The following is a 24930-nucleotide window of genomic DNA, read 5'->3' as shown; positions in this document are numbered from 1 at the left end:
TTAAATTATAGATTAAAATAATGAATTTTTTATATATAAAAAGAATACATGCAAATATGAGCTTGCAAAAAAGAATTCTTCTAATGAGAATTGTGCCTTGTGTTTGAACTGTGATAACTCTACAAAATTCTAATTAATCCCATGTTAGTGAACTAGTGGCGTTAATTAGTGGCCAAAATAGTTATGCCCCAGTATTTATGAGATTGTGTTTCACTATGCTAGTAATGATGGATCCACTAATTCACTGAAGTATTGAATCATTAGTGTTGAGAGGTTAATAATAAAGAGATTAAAATTGTAAAGTTTTACATCGTTATAATTTTTATATAAAAAAATAATTTAATTATACTAAATTAGTTGAACATCTTGAATATGATACTATTTTAATAATGGGAGATTGTGTTCAACATTTATTTTTTTTAATACATTGGAATTACAATGACAAAACTAAAATTTAAACTTAAACTTTATGCATATTATTTCAATTTTTATTATTAAGTCAATTATAAATCATAATGATGCATTGTATTTAACTTACAAAACTAATTTAATATATAAAAAAATGGTGTCGTCCACTTATATAAATTATTTGACTGGCAGAACGGAGTATCTCTATCTCTAACCCCACTATGTTGAGCATAGAGATAATATATTCCACTTGGAATATTAAGATAGCGATTAGCGACTGCATAATCTTATATTTCAAATGCGTGTGTAAGTGTAAGTATAACTAGTGAGTCAGTTATTAACTTTAAGGAGAGATGTCCTTGACATCAAAGAGTCCTTTATCAATTTTAAAACTCCATAGCCATAGAAAATGATGCCTTCCTTCATAATTTATAATCATATTACATGCAGACTAATATTAAATGGTCGCTAAACAAGCATATAATATGAATTCATGCGGGTGCCGTAAAGTTCACTTAATGTAACAAGCATATCCAGCAAACTCCATGAACTAGAATTGAGTTGGATAAAAATGACAATGCAAAACTCTCTCCAAATAACTACAGGTGGTACTCGCGGTTACGATGATGATGGACGTGCCAAGAGGACTGGTAAAGATCTCTAGGACCATACCATAACCTTTCCATTTTCATATACTTGAATTTCACTCCTTCCAACAATTCTACCAGGAACTTTATGGAGTGCTGTGGCTCATATCATTACAGCTATTATTGGTGCTGGTGTTCTGTCTCTGGCATGGAGCACTTCCCAATTGGGATGGATTGCAGCACCACTTTTCTTGGTTTTTTGTGCAATTGTCACCTATATTTCTTCATTCCTCCTTTCTGATTGTTACAGAACTCTGGATCCTGTAACTGGGAAAAGAAACTGCTCTTACATTGAAGCTGTTAGAATCTATCTTGGTAGTTCTTTCTTCTTGTACAATCACTCTAGCTTGAAATTTTGGATATGGATCCAGTGAACTGCCATTATAAGTATGCCAACTTATTATGTTTACTGTTTGTTTAGGCAATAAAAGAACATGGTTGGCTGGTTTCCTTCAATATTTGAGCTTGTATGGAGTTAGTATTGCTTACATAATTACCACAGCACAATGTTTGAGGTACTATTCCATTCAATTGAGTTTGAGTTGTAACTTGTTACTTGTAACTGTTGCTTTTCTATTTCATTTTATATTGGAGATACTAATCTATCATAATGATACATGTGATGATGTTATAACTATGCTTGGTCTTTCTACAAATACAGAGCGATACTGAAATCAAATTGTTATCACAAGGAAGGACATCAGGCTCCTTGTAAATATGGAGATACAATATATATGGTGCTGTTTGGACTAATTCAGGTCATAATGTCATTCATACCAGATCTTCACACCATGGCATGGCTTTCAGTTGTTGCTGCCATAATGTCCTTTACATACTCATTCATTGGACTTGGACTTGGCATCGCAACAGTAGTGGGTAAGGTTCAATTTCATAATTAGAATTTATGGTTTTGTTTACTTGTCCATTTGAGCCTTCTGTTCTGATCATTAAAGCAACATTATGAAGAGAAAGCAACAATCAATCATGATTCATGATACTTGTAGAAAATGGAACAATTAAGGGGAGATTAACAGGAGTACCAACTTCAAATATTGTTGACAAATTCTGGTTAGTCTTCCAAGCAGTTGGTGATATTGCCTTTGCCTATCCATACACGGTCATCCTCTTGGAGATACAGGTACCTTTCATATTCCAAATGGGTGGGAGAGGAACATGCAAGGAGGAATTTAATTTAAATGCCCTGCAAAGAGATTTTATACCGCTATTCAATCATAAAATCTAGTATGATTTTTATTAGTTTACTGTGTAAAAATTTATACACTAACATTATAGAAATTAAACTAGACAAGACAAAATTTACAGCTGAAGCAAATTATTGACTTTATTTCTTGTGATCGCAGGACACTCTAGAGTCTCCTCCACCAGAAAACAAGACCATGAAAAAGGCCTCCTTGATCGCTCTCCTCATTACAACATTCTTCTACCTCTGCTGTGGATGCTTTGGATATGCAGCTTTTGGAAATCAAACACCAGGGAACCTCTTGACAGGATTTGGCTTTTACGAGCCCTATTGGCTCGTTGACTTTGCTAATGCTTGCATTGTTCTTCATCTGGTAGGAGGATATCAGGTACTAGTGTCACTAATCAAAATTCTCATTTTATTCATAAGATCGTAGCTTCTTATTAGTCATAAGAACTATTAGTTTTTTCTCTTAATGCATATGCACAAGATATTGTTAGAACTAATTTTTGTGATTCTTGTATATGATATCTTTTGATCAGGTTTACTGTCAGCCGATATATGGTGCTGTTGATCGATGGTGTTCAAAAAAATACTCCAACATTGGCTTTGTGAATAATTTCTATCAATTGAAACTGCCTTGTTTGCCAGCTTTTCAGATAAACATGTTCAGGATATGTTTTCGAACAGCCTATGTGGTTTCCACTACTGGAGTTGCTATACTGTTTCCATACTTCAATCAAGTTCTAGGAGTGTTAGGAGCCTTAGGCTTTTGGCCATTGGTTATATATTTCCCGATAGAGATGTACTTTGTGCAGAGGAAAATTGAAGCTTGGTCTAGAAAATGGATTGTTCTTAGGACCTTAAGCTTTATTTGCTTTATTGTGTCGGTACTGGCTCTCATTGCATCATTTGAAGGAATCATAAGAGAGAAACTAAGCTAATGAAGGGTGCTTCATTATCTTATAATCTTATCTTTCATGTAATTCAGTTTCATGTTAATTTTATTACTATTTTGAGTTTATAAAGGAGATAGCAATAATGTGAGGAGTTGGACATGGAATAGTACTAGTTAGTGAAGAACTCCCTTTAAATAAATTGTAATGCTACATAAATATGGTCATTAACGGAAATAGGGTAAAGCTTAAACTATTTCTGGTGTACACGTCATTAAATTCTCCATTAAAATAGATACATTTGAACATCTTTTTGAAATTCAACAACATATTCTTGATGAAAGTCATTTGATGTTGCAAAAAAAATATTCCCTCTTCATTGTTTAATTAAAGAATTTGATGGAAATGATATAAGGAATTTTATTTGTGTCCACAGAAATATATTAGTTAATTTTTAAGATTAAGTAACTTAACATAAGAGTTCCCAGGACCAGGAAGGCATAAAGTTTGAACAATAATTTAACATAAGATGGGACAAGAGTGTATGGGCAATTTTATTGCTGCTATGATGTGTGTATAGAACGGTGATGTTGATGATTTGCATGTGCTGGCCAAGATGGAGATACTGTCTGGACTTGATAAGGCTTAGCATGCAGTAAATAACCCATATGTGATTCCAGAAAGGTCTATCACAATATTGTTGTTTGATGAATATACGAACTGTACAATAATTTTTTTTTTCTGTAAATATTTATTATTATTTTTTTAATAATGAGTCACTCTCTATAGATCTTGATTTAACCCTTCTTTACTTAAGTAAGATACAACGAGTTTGCACATTTGTGCCCGTTTTTGGTATAGAAAGAAAGTCCAAAACTCAACAATACAAAAGAACGTACTAAGAAATGATGATGATATTGATGGGTGAGAAATGATAATAAAAGAAATTAATAAGCAATGTTCTTAATACACTCATCAAGAAATAAAAAATATAAAGTTTTTGTTGACAGCAGTGTCTGCACATTTTTCTGTATAATTTTATTCTAATTTTAATAAAAAATTTCTACATATAATTGTTTAACTAGTGGTTTAAGGACATTAAATAGTAAGAATCTATTAAAATTGGTCAACTTTTACATTGTAGTTTTTTACCAGCACAAAAGTGCACCATTATACATTAATTAAAATATTTATCATATTCTAAAAAAGTGTATTAATATATATATATATATATATTATGTAAATATTCGCACTAATTATTATATTATAGTATAAAATAATTGTGATTGCATAGCCTCTCTTTCGCATTATTGTGCTTCGGCTTTATCTGTTTTTGAGGCACCGCCTGAGAGTGTGGTGTCTATTTCGCGATGGCTGCTTGCAGTTTCTAGTTTTGGCTTCTCCTCTTTTAGAGAATCCTGTTATATGATAATATTAATCTGTGATTTTTTATTAAAATATTATATTATAATATTCATATTTATTTAACACGTTGTGGTTTTTATAAATATATTATAGTAAACAAAGATATATTAACGTGTGAGTATTTGCTATTCATTAAATATTTTATTATTATAAATAGTGAAAATAACAAGCAACCAAGCATAAAAACCAAAAAGATGGATGCAAGAAGAAATTTTGTAAGACCCGGTTTTGGGGAAAAGAAATTGGAGAGCCCAAAAACCACAGGTTGGGCTTTGTGTTACAGTCCATTTTGTGGAATTGGGCTAATTAACACTTAACAGAGTGAGTGCATCAAATCCCATCCATTACCCTTAGTTATGTTATGTTTATGTTTGTTTGGTTAGGAGTTAGGACACTCCCATTCTGATGGCACATATTGGGTTTGTTGTAATTTCGAGGATGTAAGATTGTCCTAAACATTGTTTACAACAATTTTACTTGGTTATGTTTAAGAGATAATCTCAAATGAAATCTAAAATCAAACATTGCGGTCTAGTTATTTTTATTTCAAAGAGGTGAATCTCATTTTCACTCATTCCTTCATTTTTCATATTCCAAGACTCCCATGTTATGTAAAAAACTTGAAAGCTATCAAACAAAGAACGCGATTATTATTCTACCAAAGTCAATAAAGACGATTATAGCTCAATTATTTCAGGGTTTTTTGTTCGTTGAGATTAAGTTATGGCGTTAATTAAGATCATGAAAATACAAAATTTTATAATAATAAAAGGGACATAATCGACAAATTTGCAGAGACAATCATATCCGTTTTCATTTTGAATATTTTTTCATTAAACAGGCTTGCGTTTCTTTCGGAAAATAGTTTATTTCTTTATCTATTATTTTTTATGGAGACATTTAACTACTTTTGTTTTTTAACATATCACCAACTAGTGTGATATATATATAATACTTGAGTTACTTCTAAAATACACAAATACATAAAAAAAAATTATTTACACGTTATATATGTTTTTTTTATGTGTTTGTGTATTTTAGAAGTAACTCAAGTATTATATATATATATATATATATATATATATATATATATATATACATTTCTTAAAATACAAAAGATAATGGTTTCAACTTTTAAGTATAGAAAACCAAATGGCATATCTATATTTTAATCTCGATATTTTAGTTATCATTTTTCAGATTGAATATCATAATTCTACTACATTTTTTATTATTTTTAGTGAAATTAAAATGTAATTTTTAATCATATATTTAGTTTTATTTTGCTTTTAATATCATTCAACGTAAAACAAAATATAGTTAGAGTACACTATTAGTGTAAAAAAAATTACGTTGATAATTAATCATATTTTTTAGTAGTTTGTTACTTATTTAATAAAATAAAAATAAAATAAAATAATTTAAAAAATATGATTGATTGTCAATATAAAAAACTTTATACATATATAGATGATTAACTAATATAATTAATTATATTATTGTTTTATTTCTTTTTTGGGAGGTGCAAATATCATTTTTTATTCTATCATACTAAAACATATTCTTAATTATGAAAATTCAGCATTTTCCTTAAAAAGGAAAAAAAGGAAACTTGTTTTTTATGGACACTATTTTTGTGTTTATGAACATGATGACCCAATAATTTTAAGTTAAAAAACAATGACTAATCCATGCTCATAGTAGGGTTATATTAGTGAAACATTATTTTACAACTTTTGATAAATTAAATCCGGAGTATCTAGATTCTAGTGACTTGATATCTGAGGGTAAAAGTTTTGTTTTTTATTTCTTTTTTGACGCACTATAAAGCCAAAATTGATTTCCAGGCAAAGTTGATCTGAATTGGTTGGTCAGACTTTGTGGTTAATCTCTCCATCAGATGTTAGATGTTTACTACAAATTGGAATGTTCAGTGTTGTTACTGCGTGTTGATTTGGAACAGTTGTTTTTGTTTTTTTGGGAACAACGGGGATAAGAACCCCAAACCTACGAGAACCGTCTTCTATTTAACACATGGAACCAAAGAAATATAATTGAACTAAGAGAAAGAAAAAAACATGTTCTGTTATACCTCTTCTTGAATCCTTCCTCGTCCACATGGGCTTCTAACTTTTTCCCTATCTTGGTTTTTCAGTAACAAATATCAGGAGAAAAATTCCAAATTGTGTCTTCCATTTTCTTTCCTTAAATGCCTTTTTATTATTCAAGGTCCACATGATGGAGAATGAGCCACATAGCATCTCATCTGACATGGGTGTGAAGATGACCGATTCAAGTGACAACATCCCACTGTTACTCACCCAATCTCACCCTCTCAAAAGGACAGGTTTGTGTTGTGTTATATATTTATATATGTGTGTGTTTTAATTTGTGTGCAAAGGTGAATGATCATCATGAATCTGATGAAGAATTGAATTTGTTGAAGGGACGGTGTGGACAGCAGTGGCACACATAGTGACAGGGGTGATAGGATCTGGAGTGTTGTCTCTGCCTTGGAGCACTGCACAGCTAGGGTGGATTGCAGGCCCGTTTTCAATCCTTCTCGTTGCTTCTGCCACTCTCTTCTCTTCTTTTCTTCAATGCAACACTTATCGCCATCCCTGTCCTGAAGAGGGTCCTCACAGGAGTGCCTCCTACCTTGATGTTGTCCATTTGCATTTAGGTATGCTACATACTCTATCAGTTAAGATCGTTTAATTTTGTTGATCTTATTTAACATTTATTTATATTTTGATTCATTTTTCATGAGATTTGTTTTTACTTATATTTGAGTCTGGAGGAAGTAGCATCCACCTTGTTGTGGGAATAACATTAAGCTAATGTCCCTTTCAAATGTGGTACCACACTTGGAATAACGTAGTAACATGTTTCTAAGTGGCAAGTCAAAGCTGGTACCACGTTTGGAACAGCTTTTTAATATGTTTTTATAGGCATGCATAATATGGAACAACATTTGATATGTTTCTATGGTGCAAGATCGCTATAAGCTATTTATAATATCCTCTTTCGGTGGTTCAGGGATAAGGAATGGACGCCTCAGTGGCCTTCTTGTGAATATAAGTTTTTATGGTTTTGGAATTGCCTACGTCATTACAGCAGCTATCAGTTTAAGGTGTGTCCATGCAATCATACTGCTTCCTCTCCTGTTATGTTATGTCATTTCCTCTTCTTTGCTCTATAGATGCTACCATCTTACCATATGACTGCCAATATTAATTTGGACTGCTATTCGTATTTGTGGCAACAGTGCAATCCAAAATTCATTTTGTTACCACAACCAAGGGCGGGAAGCATCATGTGAATCTGCTGATGTATATTATATGCTGCTTTTTGGGGCTGTCCAAATTGTTCTGTCACAGATACCCAACTTCCATAACATCGAATGGTTATCGGTTGTTGCTGCAATTATGTCCTTTACTTATTCTTTCATAGGAGTGGGGCTTTCCATTGCAACAATTATAGGTATGCGTATGTATGGGAGTCTTTGCTTAGGCTCACAATGACTGGCTTGTGCATGGACGTTTACTTGAAAATATATGTTGGGCTAATTATTAGTTTTGATCAGAAAAAGGACATGCTGAGGGTAGCATTGGAGGAATCAGTACCTCCAGTGGAACTGAAAAGTTATGGCTGATTTGTCAAGCACTTGGTGACATATCATTCTCATATCCATTCTCGATAATTCTTTTGGAAATACAGGTACGTACCCCTTAAAAGGAAACCATAATGTAACTTCACCACAGCTCTGGGGGGAAAATTTCACAATTATTAATAATAAAGGCTGATATAATTTACTCCAATCCTTGAAGGATACTTTGAAAACACCTCCACCAGAAAACCAAACCATGAAGAAGGCCTCAGTAATAGCTGTCACTATCCAAACCTTGTTGTTCCTCTGTTGTGGAGCTGCTGGATATGCTGCCTTTGGTGATAATGCACCCGGAAACCTTTTAGCAGGGTTCGGATCCTCCAAGTCTTATTGGCTTGTGAATTTTGCCAATGTTTGTATAGTGGTTCACCTACTTGGTTCATATCAGGTACATGGAAATGCTTAGATACCATTGCCAATTCTTATCATAGTGCTCCCATTTTATATCTCTTCAACTCTTATATTGAACGAGTTTAGATATAAGTTAGAAGTACTTCTGAGAATTTTTCTATTAGAAAATACGCTTTATTTTTGGTAGAAAAATCTTCAAAAACATTTTTAAACTTGTATCGAAATAGACTCATTATCCATCACCTATCTTGGGTAGTGTGTTATCAAATACAATTAACCAATTCTGCTCTTTGTAATATGTTTGTTTTCTACTTGTATTTGCTATTATAGAATACGTGTTCATTTGATTGTCATCTGCCTTGTTTTGGTGCAGGTGTATAGCCAGCCACTTTTTGCCACATTTGAGAATTGGTTCCGTTTTAAATTCCCAGATAGTGAATTTGTGAATCACACATATATGTTGAAACTCCCGTTGCTGCCAGCCTTTGAACTTAATTTTCTCTGCCTGTCTTTCCGAACCGCTTATGTTGTATCGACAGTTGTGGTTGCAATCATCTTTCCTTACTTCAATCAGATTTTGGGAGTTTTGGGTAGCATAAGTTTTTGGCCGTTGACCATATATTTTCCAGTGGAAATTTACTTGGGTCAGTCCAACACTGTAGCGTGGACGACTAAGTGGATCCTGCTTCGGACTTTCACCATTTTTGGCTTTGTATTTGGTTTGTTATGTTTCATTGGATGTATTGAAGGAATAATAACTGAAAAAATAAGCTAAGCTTTGAGACCTCTCCAGGTATTGGGGCAAAGGAATTAGATTCAGATAGCCTACAGATCAACCAATTTTAATACAATTTTTATGGATTTATACTTGATTTTGTTGGGTATTTATTGTTCCTAATATTGGTATTCTAGCTGTATGTTTGGATTTAGTTGGGCTTTAATGCAAATCTTAATTTTTGGATTTTAAGGTTTTCTGACCATTGTCTTTGGTTAGATCATAACTTGAGCTACAGAGACACGTTTGAAGAGGAATCTGATTTAGAGTCCGAGTTTCTTTTCTCCATCTTCTTTTCTCTTGACGTTTTTGTGTGAAGTCTTAGGGAAGGGTAAATATCTTTGGATCAATCCGCTGAATAAAGGTTTCTTTTTAGGTCTTTAGGTTTGGTTTTAGTTTTTTCCAATTCTTGGTCTATGTTGTTTATCAATCAATCTTTCTCCGTTTTCTTTGAATCTGGATTGTGAATTCTTTTTGGGTTGGTGCATCATCATATAAATTAGCATTTTCATTTTGGATTAATATGTTGAACCCATGATTTAGCATATTCTGATCGGGATTGATTAGATTTTGATGTTTAATCAGTGGTCCATGATTTAGCATATTCTGATTGGGATTGATTAGATTTTGATGTTTAATCAGTGGTCCATGATTTAGCATATTCTGATTGGGATTGATTAGATTTTGATGTTTAATCAGTGGTTTGATAAGGAATCGTTTTATAAATTGGTTTGTTGATTTAAATGGCGCTTAATTCCGTAGGTATTTTCTTGGAATTAATTGACATTTAATTGATTAATTTTAGGGTAAAAAATGAATTGAAACAAGAATTGGGATAGAGCTTTAGAAATTGATGATAGGTCCGATTAGAAAACTTGTGGATTAGTTGTTTTTATTGAATTTATTTCTCTTTATCAATTTGCAATTTGTTTTCGTTCTTAAACCGACTCCTTTTATTTGTTTAGTTTTTTGAACGTTCTTAATTGGTTGATAACAACTAAAGCTCTTGGAGAGAAGACCAACATTGTTTTCTTTTACTGCTGTTTTACATTATTTGACCTGGCCGTGCATTTGATATGGATTGTTTGCAGTTGCTTATCACACATTCACACCATTAGTAACTTAAAACCATCATATAAATATCATACGACTTATATTCTCTCGTTATAAACTAAACTTAGAACACATTCAAACTCTTATTGTTGGATTTTTATTCAACAATTGCAAATGCGTTGATTGTCAGAATGCAAGGGAATAGGGGGCTTCACTGAATCTGGTTCGAATATTAAACATGTAGATTCTCTCATGTTTTCAATAGGACTAGTGATTCTGTAATTGGTCACCTTTTCGTATTAGAAAACAAAGGATTTTGCCAGGAATGTTGATGAAATATGAATGCAAGCATTGCTGTTCAGGAATTCCAAGATTGTAGTTGTATGTAGTGGGTACTTCGTAAAGTTTTATATGCTAACGAAGAAAGAATATTTCTTCCTCCTCCAAGAGCATCTACACCATTGAATTCGATAGTAGGACCCACATAGTCACTCTCTTGAATCCAACATTGGGACACATAGTTGCTCTTCAGTAGTAAAAAATTATTCCCGAACATTCCTTGTATCTGAAACTTAAAAGCATAACAAAACTGGACAATTTCAAGAAACAAGAAGCATTCATATTTTGATTACCAAATGGTTATAGCAAGTTTTTTTTTAACGATAAGATCGAACTTTAGTTGAACCAATGACCTGATCACACCAAAAATAAAAAATAAAATAAAATAAGGTGAAATGACAAGAAGAGCCAAAGACGCTGCAAATGCAATCATGCAGTGAATCTCTCATGACGTCTCATATTTAACATTAATAACCGTCAGAAGATCAAAGACTTTGACTTGGCTAACTACTATAGTACTATATTTTTACAAAAAGAAGAGAATGTAATGAAAGATTGGCTGACTTCAATCACACATGTATCATGGCTCAATCAATCATTCTTCTCCCCATATCATAAACACCAGAAAAACAGCCAAGAATGATTTGCCGCTTGACATGCAAATTGCCAATGTTTACGTATAGATAACCAAGGTACTCAACCTACTACTTTACTTGATTATAAACCAACCTTTACATCAACCTCATGCAGTGGTTTACTGAATAGCAAGACGCCTCTGAGAAGTGTGCTCAGATGAGATGCTTCCCCTTTGTTGGCCTGAACAGTCCCCTTCCTCCACTCTTTCACCTGAGTGCAAACTAAAAGCAGATGATGACTGCAAAGCATTATGATTATGGTAGGAGCCTCTACCATCTGCATAGTTGTGTTCTTCAAATCTCTCATGCACTTGAGATCCTCTGGCATCTTGTTGCACATTAGAATTCCAGGTCTCAGCACAATCAGAGGGTAATGGTTCAAAACCAGATGAATTAATTGACTGTGATGATGGAACTGGATCAGAACCCTTATCATTTTCCTTGTTCATGTGGTTTGAAGCCTCAACTTCAGTTTTCTTTGCAAAACGTCCTCCATTACCGCGTGCTCTTCTCATAGCATGCTGATGCCGAGATTCATGAAGATATGGCTGTGAAGAAATTGAAGTAAGCATACCGGGGTGGGGATAAAAATACTAAGCATCAGTACTATACTAGAGCCAACCCATTCAAAAAAGTTTTGATTTTAGACATGTTTGTGTAAAATTTAATGAAGATAAGCTTCTCAACATCTTATCCTTCCTACTTTATTGAGTCTTTTGAGTTCCAAAGCATTACAAATTTAGGTTCAGGAGCACTTTCCTAAACTCCCTCACTGATTTTAAAATGTTCAAAGATCCGGAGGTTACCGGATTTCCAATTATCTTACCTTGATTGTATCCTTGGTAGATATAGAGTTTAAAATATTTGACGTCAAACTAAATTTTTAGCTCAAGAGAAAGTAGATTGGTTATAGAACAAAACAAAATAAAACAGGGGAACAAATATCCCAAACCTGAAATGTGTTGAGAATTGAGATATCACTTTCCAAAAGAGATAAGGCAGAAATTAACTACAGAACTATATAGTAACCAACATGCATACGCATTAGCTGGTGCACATTTGTACCTTTCTGACTTTTATTAATTTCTTTTCAAGTTCTGCTTTAGCACGAGCTTGTCTTCGTCTCAGAATTCCTTGGTATTGTTTGGCATTCACATAAACAGGCTCTTGAGCCATCTCAAGGGGCAAAGCCATTCTGGCATGAGGCATTCCTATAAAAGGAGCATATCCCTAATAGTGAAAGTATAATATGGTTATTTATCATTACATTGATATCCAAATATAACCATTGTTTGAAACAGGAAAATAGACCAAATAACACGAGAATTTATCATATAACAAGAATCTATCCATCAGGGTTATGGACAAAAACAATTTGTAACCGGACTGATTCATGAGAAATGCAAAACAGTGAGTTTCACAAACTACGTGTAGAAATTTTTTATGTAAGAACACTGGTTAGTCTCACATACCAACTGTTGGTCTGCGTAAGCTACCATAATAAGGATTTGAAGCACATGCATGTAGTAAAAATATTTGAAGTATACTAGGATCCATCACAAAAGCATGCATTATGCAAGATGCAAATATAACTTTTCCAATAATTGAATTTTCATCATAAGCATGTAAGAATCAGCAAAAAAAAATTATGCTATTAAACAGACATAAAGCTATGATCTTTGCACCTTCTCTTCATGCCAAAATAATAATAATAAAAAATAACATGAGGGCAAAGGCTTACAACAATTGAATGGCCAACAAGATCCAGTTGTGGAGCCTCTGTAAGGTAATCATCATGCACAGAAGGTGCAGGTGATGAAGAATGCTGCATCGCTTGATGGTCTTGTCCATAATTCCCTGCCAAGAAGAATATTATATTTGAGTACCACCATAAGCTTGTAACTCTTGGACTAAGGAAAAAATCACATCAACATAATTTGAGGCATTATATATAAGCAAATGTGTAAATGTTATCTATCCTTATTTTAATGTTTGTATTTTTCTTTAAAATATAGTCTAAAGCACCTGATTTTCTAGGAGCAGTGGGTTGTGATTCTTTAGTGGCATTATCATCTTCCTCATTCAACCCATTATTGGACAAAGATCGATCTTCACTGGATTCTGAATCACCATTAAGGCGTTCAAGTGAAGACGAATTAGATGCATTCACTCCCAACATTGCTTGGGGGACAGGATTGTACTGAATACCTCGCCACCAGGGTTCAGAATAAGCATTGTTAGGTGTAAAGGAATGTGAATTGGACTTCAGCTGATTTTCGGTTTCAGATTTGGATTGCATATCTTATCTTCAGATCCCTACAAAAGTTAAGTGGATGTACAAATTTTATTATTTATGCTAAAACAAATGCAAGATAAATAAAAGTCGATAAAGACAGTGATTATTCCCCTTTATAATAAGAGACCCCCCAATGGCAATAAAAGAATAGATAATTAAGGTATTTCTGAAACAAAACCACGTGATTAAATGAAAACTAAAGCCATAATAATTGTCTCAGAAACATTGATGTCCAAATCTTCTAGAGGTAAAAATTGATCAATATGATATCAAGCAAAATTCACAGAAAGTCTCAATAGTTCTATAGCTTCAATGATGAATGAACGTAAGTCAATTTAAGAAGGTAATACAATCAAGTTCACAACAAACATACAAGTGTAACATTAACCTGATAGTGGTCAGCAAGAAAATGTGAACACTCTTTATTTGGGTAATAATATATACATGGCTGCTGAAGTTCAAAAGGTTTGGAAAACAGCATTTTCGATAATGTAAATACCACTTACTTTTCTATGGAGTAGTAGTCACTTAAAATGCAGTATGCTGATTGATAGTAAAGCCACATTAAAACGTTTCATAGCCTCATAATGTATAAAATTATAAGAAATGTGCCAAGTCAAAGGAAATTGAGGCATCTCAATTCAAAATTATTACAATTCATCATGGAAAGATGATACTTGTCAAGGCAAACACAGGCTCAAAACAAATAGTTTTCAGTTTGCTCTTACTGGATCTTCAGCAGGAGCCGCAACTGTTTAAAGAAAAAGATAAAATCTTTCAACTCTTTGCCAGTGCCCAGCAACCAAATGCCCCTAGAAGAAAAAAATCACAACATTCAGCAACATTTGTTTCTTCCAAATTTAGTCAAACAACCAAACAGCACCAAGGGATATTCCAACATGCAACCTTAACTATTGGTCATAGAAGCAGATATACACCAGCTAGTGAGCTATACTTGATAGAATATTACCAAATTTTGGAGTTTATCTGATCCTAATACAAGCACCAAAATCCCAATTCACCCACATTTGCAACCAAACCCAGCTCAGAAAGAATTCCCCACATCACATGCCACCAAAAAGTATAAGTTTTAGTGATACCTTGCCAGAATTCACACATGCAGACAGAGAATGATTCCACCCAGATTATAATAATCGCCCCCAAACCCCTTACCCGTTGGGAAAATGAACCACAATCAGATCAAATTCCCCAATTGATTAATGAAATCAGGGGAACAAAAGGCAAATGAAAGAACTTTACTTTCCCTAGAATATGGGGTGTTGAGTTTAGTTGTGATATAAGGATAATGAAATTGATGAGAATTATAACAGTGAAAGTGAAAAAATAAAAAACAACAAAGTTAACAAGACTAGCAAGTTGAGTGTTTGGTGTTTAGAATAGAAGTGACATCTTATGATGAGGTGAGCATGACGTTGAGGGAGGGGCACGTGGAGGGAAAAGTGTGTGTGAAGTGACAGAGGGTGAGGATATCATAGCCTCTGAAGAAGGAAAAAGAAACAAAATTTGAGGGGCACGTGACACGCACTTGAGCAGCAGAATCGGGCGAACGCGTGGCCTTATGGTGGGGCCCACAGCGTCCTGGAATTGACAGCAATGTGAGCCACGTGTCATTTTCCCTTAATTATTGATAATTCTGCTTCTGCACCATAAAATAAAATAAACTCCTTAAAAAAATGGGGAAATAAATAAATAATTCAATTAAATGAAACTATTTGAAAACGTGGAGCCACTTCTTTAAGCTCTTCCTTCGTTCATGTCACTTGTTGCTTTATTTTATTTTATCTTACATATACTACAGAATAAACCCAGTCTGTCACTCTCTATTTTTTAAATAAGTTTTATAAAAACAAATTATGTAATGTTTAATTACATGAATAATTATTTAAAGTGAATAAAAAATAATTGAGATGAAAAAGACATTAAAAAAACTTATTCAAATTTATGAGTAAAATAAAGAAAGATAAAGTACTTCATATAAAAATGACGTTGAAAGAGATATTATCGATATAAATATGCTTTTAGAGTGAATATTACAAATTTCTAAAATTAAATTATTTTAATAATTAATTATATCTATGAATAACTATTATTTTAATCAAATCCTATATATTAAATACAAATCTTTATTTTACGTATAGGTAAGTTTAGGAAATTTTTCTTCGACAAAAAAGATTTTAAGAAATTTTTCAACTTTCCATTTTATTTGATTTTTATTTACATAATTATTTATGAGTTAAGTTTTAATATTTTTAAAATATTTTTTTAATAAATAAAAAATATTGCATTACATTTATTATAAATTTAAAAATATAATTTATATATTTAAAATATCTATTTATATAAATTTAAATTATAAATTATATATTTAAATATAATATTTATTTATATATAATTTATTATAAATTATAGTTACATATAATAAATATTTAGTTTGTGTATTGTAAAGACTAAGATATTAGTTATTAAAAAGAAAAGGGACACTTTATACTTTTTTATTTATAAACAATAAAAAATAATGAATGATTATTTATAAAAAATAAAAATTAAATATCTTTAAAGTAGGAAAAATAAAATAAATAAATAAATAAAAAGATAGTAATAGAAAAGGTAATTTAGAGGTAGATATAAAAATAAATTAACACCCAAAACTTACAACAACAAAAAAAAAAAAAATATATATATATATATATATATATATATTGGATTAATTTTTCGAAAAGTTATTTCGATATTTAGTTTTGTTTAGATATAAAAAAGAATCCATTTTTATGTAGAATTTAGTTTTAGGTGAGAAAAAAAAATGTTTACAAATTTCCAGTGTTGGGCCAAAAGTTTACAATATGTTTTTTTTCTTTCAAGCAAGTCTTTTCCCTTCTAAAAAAAACAGTCAAAATAATAAGAATTAACCTTTTCCAAACATGATTATAGACACCTAGTTTTATTTGTGATTTTTTTTCGTAAAAATCACTTTTAGTTCTCAATGATTTTTTATTATTTTTAATCCATTAATTTTTATTTTTGAATGTTTCTAGTTCTTTTTGTCAACAAATATTGTTAAGTGATAATATTGTTACAAGGACTATTAATTTGATATGATAAGTAAATTATTGTTGATTTAAAATATCTGACGATTCTTAAGCGTTACAAAAATTTTAGTGTCGTAAAAATCGCCGGAAAGGAAAACGGATTTGAAATTTTAGAAAGAGAAAAAAATGCAATTAATTCGAGTGACACATATTTAATCCTTTATTTTTAGAGAAATTTTACTATATCCTTATATATTTAAATAATTTTGGGGTTATTTTTTTTTGTTTTTTAAATATTTGATCATTTGATTTTAGAATTGTTTGATTTTTAATATGTTTATATTTTTCATTTCAACATATATTTTCTTAAAATTCTTAATATATATACGAAATGTTTGAATTTAAAAATAATATTTTTAATATATTATCAGTCATGATAGGTGTATAGGAGTAAATTGAATAAAGAAATTATAAAATATCCCTCATATTTTACTTAATGTAGAAGAAAAAAAATGAAAGTGAAAAGAAAAAAAATCATATTTTATGTAATTTTTATTAGTTTAAAATATTGACTATGCTAAAATATTTTGATTTATAAGGTTATTATAGTAACTCCCTTCTTTTTATTTCCTTTTTTGAACAATTTAAAAACTTCATATATTATTTCATCTTTCTAGCCTTATTTTTCTATTTTTTTTATTAAAAAAAACATGGATTTTTTTATAAGAAATAAAAAAAATGAATTGAGGTAAGAAACGATAAAACAACACTACAATACTTAAGGATTAATAAGTTGAGAAAATTTTGTCTATTTAAATTTAAAAAAAAATTCAAAAATAAGAATCAATAATAATTTCTATAAACATAGAAAAAAATTTCTCTCACAAAACTTCAAAGTTCCACTTAGAAAATAAGTGAATACTTATTACAAAGTCATTATTTATTCTATTATACTATAAGCCAAAACATTAAGTCATTTACTAAAGGCTCAAACTTAAGTTAAATAAAAATCACTTCAAACAAACACATTACTAATGTGCTTACCAATGATAAGTATAATAAGTATCTAACAAAAAAAATTAATGAATAGAAAGAGATTTAATTCTAATACAAGTCGGAAAAAAAAGTCTAACAAAAGTTTAAATACAAAATAAGTCATTTTTCCAGCATTTCAACGTAAAATTTTCACACTAATCAAAGTTGAAGTGAATGTCAAACTTTTAGATATTGTCATGCTAATCCTCCGTAATTTTATATCATTTATTTGAAGGCAGTGGTCGATTTCAGCAATCATAAAGCACATAAAAGTACATATATATTAAAGTGAGTTGGAAAAAAAGATTATTGAGATTCTCATTCTCTAATGTAATATGATAACTTTTTTTTTTTATAATGTTTTGGTTGAGTGGGGCTCTAAATCTAACATGATTCTAACCGAAGACATACTTCATTGGGTTCTCATAGACGTGGGACTCAACTCAGGGACACGTGTAGTATATAGCCACATATCTCACAAAATTATTTTAATAAGAGATACTCTCTACTACACTTTTTACTTAAAATTTATTATAAAAAATATAAATTACAAAATAGAGTAATTTAACATGTAACTTTCTAATTCAATTACAAGAACTCACCGGTTGATCTACTCACTAGCGCGTTTTATAATAGAATTAAATTAATTTGATAATATTGTTGAGACCAATTCAATTGAGCCTAATTTATTATCTTTCTAGATAAACAATGTCTATATACAATTCTGTGCATGTACTGTAAATATTGCAGTATTGTTCAAAATAAAAATATAAATGCATTATTAAACGGAAGGTTCTTCACTCTTCATCATAATTATTCTATATAATCTAGGTGAGTCGAGCTTCTAGGCTCAACAAGCCGAAAAAGGCTTAGTAGAAGAAAAAATGCTTATAAAAAAATACTTACATATTATTAATTAAACAACAATCTGATAAGTTGACATAATAGTTTTGACTGTCTACAACGTTAGTTGGTGAAGTATGAAAACTTATGAGACGAGCGAGATAGTGAGAATATAGTGAGGGAGATGGTATACATAACATATATTAGCAGACAAATGAAAGGGGTTGATCTGGAAGTGGAAGGCAGAAGAAGATGTCCAAGTCTGGTGGAGCAAAGAATGCTAAGGGTGACCTACGCAGAGAGTAGTTAGAGAGCAGCAGCCTTGGCTTCTTGGGTGGTGGAGGGCACGTTGAAGGTTCTGGTATCCGAAACTTTTGCCCTTTGGGAGTGGAACACACAGCCACATCAGCACAATCCACGTTCATTTTCTTTGAGGATGGTGTCTCTTGATGCTGCTTCTTCAACTGCCTTCTTCCTCTTGTTTTCTTCTTTTTCCTAGAGGATCTTGTCCTTCCAGAAGCTACCATTTTTCTAGAGACAAAAGCTTGTATATATGTATGTAAAAAGTTTCAGAAAAAAGCTGGCAATGGCAAGAACAAGGTTGAGAGTTGAGAGTTGAGAGTTGAGGCTTAGCTAAGGCTTTACAGTTTACACTATTGGAGAGTGGTTTGAAAATGAAATGATGTGGAAACTGGAAAGAGGGTTTTGTAGGGAAGTGAGTAATGATTAGGAGTGAGATAATAATCGATCTGGTTTTGTTCTGTTTAGGTGACGCCGTAAAAGCAACTCCTTTTACTGACACAGCAGAGTGGAAGGAATCCAAGACAACATTTCTTAAAAGGGACACCAAACCTATCTCTGCTTTTCAACTGCCCACTTCGGATTCTCAAACACCTATTAATTAGTTACCACTTAAACACCCTTTTTCAAATTCTTTAGCCCTTCTCAAAGTTCACAAAACACTCACTACTCATTAGATTTTATTAAATTAATCTATTTTAGTAAAAAAATAGTTTAGTTAACATAATCAACTTTATAATATAAATTCATTATGTTCAAATTAGAAATAATATTTCTAATTTCAATTATATGTTAAAGTTAAGAATTAAACTCAAATTTTAGTCAAAGAATATAAATGTCAAATTACATAATGAGTGTATTAGTGTTTAATTATTGTTGGGAGACAATTCAAATTAAGAAGAAAAAAACTGTAAGCAACATTTAGGCTTTTTTTATAGCTTCATTTTAATCCTAGGGAAAGGAAAAGAGGGAAGGAATTGAAGCAGGGAGAGTTTTTTTTTGACAGTGGTAGGTCTTGGGGCCTGTATTATGGTTAGAATGGCAGAAAGAGGGTGAAAAAGTGGATTGTTCAAATATTCTGGCGACCTATTCGGCTTTTACTTGATTGATGTACGATGAATTCAATTTTTTGGATCATCACTAAAAGGGCCGGTGACACATAAACAATATTACAGTATTTTATTTTCGAGATTTTAATTACTTACACGCATTATTATGTGGGTTACCTCCCTCACCTGCTAGCTTCAAATTTTGAACTTCACTGTCAAAATAGGATTCAAATTTCAGTGCAACTTTCAAGTACATACACATTATTTTGTGGGACATGGAGATTTTAATTACATACGCACATTATTTTGTGCATGGCTTACCTAAGCTATCGTCATTGTCTTTTTTTTTAAGGAAGATTGTATATTAGATATAAATGACTATGTTTTGGTGCTTGGAAGTTTAAATTGAGATGAATTTATGTTGTGTTTGTTTCTAGATGTTAAAAAAGATTCTCCAAAAAAAATGCACTTAGAAATATCACATTTTTATTTTTGGTACAAATTTTGGAAAAAAAAATTCTCAGAAATATGTCAACGAATGTAAAACATGCACACTTGTTTTCCTTCTTAATTCCATGGTGAAACGTGGATATTTATATTCTCATAAGAACTAGACTTTTTTTTTCTATTTATAACTATATTTTCCCGATTCCTTCTTCTACTTTTATTTTTTGATTTTAATTAATTTTTAAAAATTACTATATATCGATCAACCAAACATGTTAATGAGAATAAATTTCTAAGTATAGTATTTCTGAAAATATAATTCTTGAATATGTAATATTATATTTTGAAACATATGTCTCCTTAGTATTTAATAAGAGAAATATTAAAAAGTACAAAATAATTGTCATATATACATATGAAAAAATTATCATTCAAATTATTTTTTTATCCTCGCTTATCTTTTTTTATATAGATAAAAAAATATTTTTAATAAAAATAATTATGTTCAAATCAAATAGCATTCATAATTTCATTAGTTTAAAAATCATTCGTTTTATTTTGTGGAAGTTATTTATATCAAAATAATATTGTCAAGAAATCAACTTGATATAATGTTTGATAAACAAAAATCAAACATTACAAATATAAATTAATATTTGAATGTCAACTTTAAAACGATTTATCGAGTATGTTGAAAAAAAATATATCATTGCTGCCCAAAAAATATCTGACAGTAATTTGAAGTTAATTAGTTTATTGATCATAGAAAATACATAAAAAAAAAATATTTTTATGCAGAAATCATAGAAAAGGCAACGTTAATTTGATTTGATTTGAGTCGTTCTTTGGTTTTTATGGTCAAAAATTTTGGGCCTCAGAATATTTGTTTGGTTAAGGTTCACTTGACACACTCTTTCAAAAATCCCACCTTGGTTTTCCTTGAACCCCAAAAGAAATAGCATGCACGTATCTTTGACTATAATTTCCATTTCCATTGATTGTTCTAGCTATTAACTCTTTACTTTTTTTGGACATAGCTTAAATTCATCTGGGTTTGGGGTAAAATAGGCTAGGATGGTGGGTGGTGTATCTGTTGCGGTGGAATCGCACAGTTGCCCATATTTGTGGGTGGATGCTGTTGTTCCTATCACCACTGGTGTGAAGAGGAAGCACTTGGTGAAGCGTGGAACCGTGCAACTCAGAAGTTCCTTCATTGAATGGCACCACAGTCATAGTGTTAATACACGTTTCAAGAAGCAGTGCAGGCACAAGGAGAGGACTAGAACACTCACTATTGTCAACGAGCTCGGTGGTCAATATGAAGACACTTTTCATGATGTTAAAACGGTACTACTAAACTCAATCTAACATGTATTTAAGCTTTCCAATTTAAAAAAATAAAACTAAAATTGATAACTCTTTATTACATATCATGCACAGAGAGTATTTAGAAACTATGTAGTTGAAGACTACTTAATAATTTCTCTGCATGTAGAAGCTCATTCTCAATTGAATGGATATTAATAACTATTTTCGGTTTGCAATTTGCCTGACCTCATCTTTTTGGATACAGCAAATAATCAATTATTTCACATACAAGGCTGTCAGGACTGTTCTCCAACAGTTGTATGAGATGAACCCTCCTCAATATAGGTGGTTCTATAAGTAAGTGAAATTTCATGTTGTAGCAAGAATGTTTCCCCTCAAACTTCTATGCCCTTGTAATTGTTTTAGTTCGATGCTCTTTTTCCATGTTATGTAAGTTTCTAAATTGTTGACTTAGTTCAACAGGGATTTGTGAGAAAGAGAAGATCGCATACATGCTATAGGAAGTAATCATTTTTTTAAATTCTGCTGTGTCAAATAACATTCATGTAACAAAGTGTGTTGCTCAAGTAGTTGTAAGGCTTTCTGAGTAGGCATGGCAATCTAACCCGTCCCCGTGGGTACCCGCCTGAACCCGCCCCGATTTGGACGGGGAAAACCCGTGTTTATCGGGTTCGGGTTCGGGTTCGGGTTTTCCCCGATTGATAAAATCGGGGGCGGGGGCGGGGACGGGGATGTTAATACCCACCCCGCCCCCGCACCCATACCCGCCCCCGCCCCCGCCCCGCTTAATAATATAATTAAAAAATTATTTTTATATATATATAAACCAAAATTAAAAATATTTCTATGTAAAAATTTATATTATTTTTCTTTTTTTTTATTTTTTTAAAATTATTCATATTTATTTAAAAGAAAAAAATAAGAAAAAAAAAAGAAAAAAAATAGGAGCGGGGGCGGGGGACGGGGCGGGGAAACCCGAACCCCGCCGGGGACGGGGATGGGGACCTAGATTTTACCCCCGGCGGGTATCGGGGGCGGGTACGGGGGCGGTTTAAATTTGCGGGGGCGGGGGCGGGGAACGTAAAACCCGCCCCCGCCCCGCCCCGTTGCCATGCCTATTTCTGAGAAATGGGATCGACCCGATGCTTCCAAGATCAACTATCCTCATTATTAAAATAATTTTAGCTAGCAAAACTCACATATCATAAGTGCATATTAATCCTTAATTGTTAGTTTTAGAACACTATTAAACGATGTTTATTAAAAAAGATACAATTATGTGTGCTTTTATTACTCTCAAAAACTTGCCAGCAATAAATGATTGCTGAAGTGCTTCTGAACAATTTAATGGTTCGGTATGATTGTTGAACTAGAATTGCGTGATTCAATACCTATCTCATAGTTAGATTCTTGATCCTACTTGATTTCAAGTTAATCATTCCCTAAAATATCTTAGATTGTATTTGCACCTCTATGAAAAGTCGAATCAGGGTGCTCTGCAGTCAGGGAGTTTCCACTTATTGCTGAATTGTTGAATTCAATATGGTTCGGTATGACAATCAGAATTATTGAATTAAAATCGGACAGCTCATGTGTTATCTCTGACAAATCTAAATTAAAATTATGTATCTAAGAAGCGATGGTGTGGATGTGGGAATGCAGAAAATCCATTTTCAAAAACATTTATTTGGACCTTAATAGATTATTTCAACCAAATAGTAAAGCCATTTATTTTTTGTACGCATAGTAAAGTTAATTATTGTTTTCCATTTTGACAGTTTCGTTGCAACAAATCATCCAGAAGATGGGAAATATTTTCTAAGATCCCTCGGAAAGGTAGTGTTTTGTACTCTGACTAGTTATATCATAGTTTTCCAATACTGGTGTTGGCTAAAAGAAAATTCATCCTCTTAAGCATGTTATGGTCTTTTCACAGTGCCGAAAACACTTGCATAATAGAAGGGATAGCTTCTACCAAATTACTCGGTGTAATGTAGACATGTTTAATTTTCATGTCTACATTACTACTATTAGTCTGATGCCTTACATTGTTCATATGATTTTCTGTAGTACATAATGTTTTGATAATTATATTTCACAATGTGCTACCTGATCATGACGTTGGAAATGATATCATTTTTTTTTTTTTGGCTCTACTGCTAGGAGCAACATGAACTTGCTGAAAGAGTGATGGTAACACGGCTTCACCTTTATGGCAAATGGATCAAGGTAATTGAACTCAAAATTCGTTTGATCTCTAAGGCACTCAAAACTATAACTATTCTTCACCTTTTATTGGCATGCAGAAATGTAATCACGCAGAGATATATCAAGAAATATCTGATGAAAACTTGGAGTTGATGAGGGAACGGCTCATGGAAACTGTAATATGGCCTTCAGATGACACCAACACAGAAAAAATTGGCTGATAAGTTAGGACCCTTCATACCATCTTTTCCCTTCAAGCTTTTAATCTTAGTCTAGCTATAATTTTGGTTTCTCTCTAAATTCCTTATGTGTCCTTTTCTCTTAATAGGATTGCTAGTAATACGTTCTATAAATTGTGTATCTCTATACCTTTCCAAATACGATCCATTATTTAGATAGTTTGAAATGAAGGATTTGCAAGAAGGATAAAAAATTTGGCATTTGTTTGAGAGTATAACTAATCGCTAGAATCTATTAGCCATGTTAGCTTCCGAAGTCATGAAAAATTGAAGAAATTAAAAGCTTTTTTATTCATACGGTTACTCAATACCAATTGTGTATTTACTCATCTCACTATGTATGATTCAACCTCAAACAGAATTATTATTTTCACGTACTGCATATTTGTTAAGCTGCACTTCTACTTTGTTCTGTTTTGAGTGTTTGTTGAATGCTGGTTGGTGTTGCGTTTGGTTTAGCTGATACAATTTATTTATTCATTGATAAAGATAGATAAATCATTATAGATAAGGATAACTATCCAAGGTCTAATTTTAGTTTATTTTTCATGTATTGCGCATTTCTTTATAAATCATTTTAAAAATAATTTTAAAATAATTATTATAAAAATTAACAAACCTTTCATTCATAACGAAGGTCTAATTTTAGTTTATTTTTCATGTACTGTACATTTCTTTATAAATCATTTTTAAAATAATTTTAAAATAATTATTATAAAAATTAACAAACTTTTCAT

At 31.7% G+C, this 24930-nt stretch overlaps 4 protein-coding genes across 6 annotated transcripts; 3 read left to right on the top strand and 1 right to left on the bottom strand.

Annotated features, from left to right (window-relative positions):
- Positions 1–623: 623 nt before the first annotated feature.
- Positions 624–3312, top strand: LOC109817713 (putative amino acid permease 7). The gene is made up of 7 exons (XM_020383048.3): positions 624–1058; positions 1137–1370; positions 1477–1570; positions 1717–1931; positions 2060–2193; positions 2417–2644; positions 2799–3312. Exons 1-7 carry the CDS (start codon positions 980–982, stop codon positions 3198–3200), a joined length of 1386 nt encoding a protein of 461 aa, XP_020238637.2. The 5' UTR covers positions 624–979; the 3' UTR covers positions 3201–3312.
- A 3110-nt stretch (positions 3313–6422) lies between these two features.
- LOC109816994 (putative amino acid permease 7) lies at positions 6423–9470 on the top strand. Its single transcript, XM_020382189.3, has 7 exons — positions 6423–6924; positions 7024–7260; positions 7617–7710; positions 7846–8060; positions 8164–8297; positions 8408–8635; positions 8972–9470. The coding sequence occupies exons 1-7, from the start codon at positions 6813–6815 to the stop codon at positions 9371–9373; spliced, it is 1422 nt and encodes a 473-aa protein (XP_020237778.1). The 5' UTR covers positions 6423–6812; the 3' UTR covers positions 9374–9470.
- Positions 9471–11197: 1727 nt separating this feature from the next.
- LOC109794635 (nuclear transcription factor Y subunit A-1) lies at positions 11198–15066 on the bottom strand. Of its 3 annotated transcripts, none has more exons than XM_020354083.3 (6): positions 14797–15064; positions 14425–14508; positions 13426–13716; positions 13142–13257; positions 12466–12630; positions 11198–11948 (listed from the first exon to the last, which is right to left on the bottom strand). In XM_020354083.3, exons 3-6 carry the CDS (start codon positions 13697–13699, stop codon positions 11520–11522), a joined length of 984 nt encoding a protein of 327 aa, XP_020209672.1. In that variant the 5' UTR covers positions 13700–13716; positions 14425–14508; positions 14797–15064; the 3' UTR covers positions 11198–11519. The 3 variants fall into 3 exon arrangements, with proteins under 3 accessions (XP_020209672.1, XP_029124839.1, XP_020209676.1); XM_029269006.2 differs by lacking the exon at positions 14797–15064 and adding an exon at positions 14603–14788; XM_020354087.3 differs by lacking the exon at positions 14425–14508 and having other exon boundaries at positions 14797–15066.
- A 6271-nt stretch (positions 15067–21337) lies between these two features.
- LOC109793863 (chaperonin-like RbcX protein 2, chloroplastic) lies at positions 21338–24522 on the top strand. Its single transcript, XM_020353336.3, has 5 exons — positions 21338–21764; positions 21991–22082; positions 23525–23582; positions 23910–23975; positions 24053–24522. Exons 1-5 carry the CDS (start codon positions 21492–21494, stop codon positions 24173–24175), a joined length of 612 nt encoding a protein of 203 aa, XP_020208925.1. The 5' UTR covers positions 21338–21491; the 3' UTR covers positions 24176–24522.
- The last annotated feature ends 408 nt before the right edge of the window (positions 24523–24930 follow it).

The sequence above is a fragment of the Cajanus cajan genome, chromosome 9 (genome assembly GCF_000230855.2).
Source record: "Cajanus cajan strain Asha chromosome 9, NIPB_CcT2T_4, whole genome shotgun sequence".
NCBI classification, from domain to species: Eukaryota; Viridiplantae; Streptophyta; class Magnoliopsida; order Fabales; family Fabaceae; genus Cajanus; species Cajanus cajan.
Note: the sequence above shows the minus strand (reverse complement) of the source record. Positions and strands in the feature narration are given on the sequence as shown.

Coding starts and splice junctions, on each gene's coding strand:
- LOC109817713 (XM_020383048.3), top strand. CDS start 980: ATGACAATGCAAAACTCTCTCCAAATAACTACAGGTGGTACTCGCGGT. Junction 1,059..1,136: donor TGGACGTGCCAAGAGGACTG/GTAAAGATCTCT, acceptor CAATTCTACCAG/GAACTTTATGGAGTGCTGTG. Junction 2,645..2,798: donor ATCTGGTAGGAGGATATCAG/GTACTAGTGTCA, acceptor TCTTTTGATCAG/GTTTACTGTCAGCCGATATA.
- LOC109816994 (XM_020382189.3), top strand. CDS start 6,813: ATGATGGAGAATGAGCCACATAGCATCTCATCTGACATGGGTGTGAAG. Junction 7,261..7,616: donor TGTTGTCCATTTGCATTTAG/GTATGCTACATA, acceptor TCGGTGGTTCAG/GGATAAGGAATGGACGCCTC. Junction 7,711..7,845: donor ACAGCAGCTATCAGTTTAAG/GTGTGTCCATGC, acceptor TTGTGGCAACAG/TGCAATCCAAAATTCATTTT.
- LOC109794635 (XM_020354087.3), bottom strand. CDS start 13,699: ATGCAATCCAAATCTGAAACCGAAAATCAGCTGAAGTCCAATTCACAT. Junction 13,258..13,425: donor CACTGCTCCTAGAAAATCAG/GTGCTTTAGACT, acceptor TCTTCTTGGCAG/GGAATTATGGACAAGACCAT. Junction 12,631..13,141: donor TTGTTGGCCATTCAATTGTT/GTAAGCCTTTGC, acceptor TTTCACTATTAG/GGATATGCTCCTTTTATAGG.
- LOC109793863 (XM_020353336.3), top strand. CDS start 21,492: ATGGTGGGTGGTGTATCTGTTGCGGTGGAATCGCACAGTTGCCCATAT. Junction 21,765..21,990: donor CTTTTCATGATGTTAAAACG/GTACTACTAAAC, acceptor TTTTGGATACAG/CAAATAATCAATTATTTCAC. Junction 23,583..23,909: donor TTCTAAGATCCCTCGGAAAG/GTAGTGTTTTGT, acceptor CTCTACTGCTAG/GAGCAACATGAACTTGCTGA.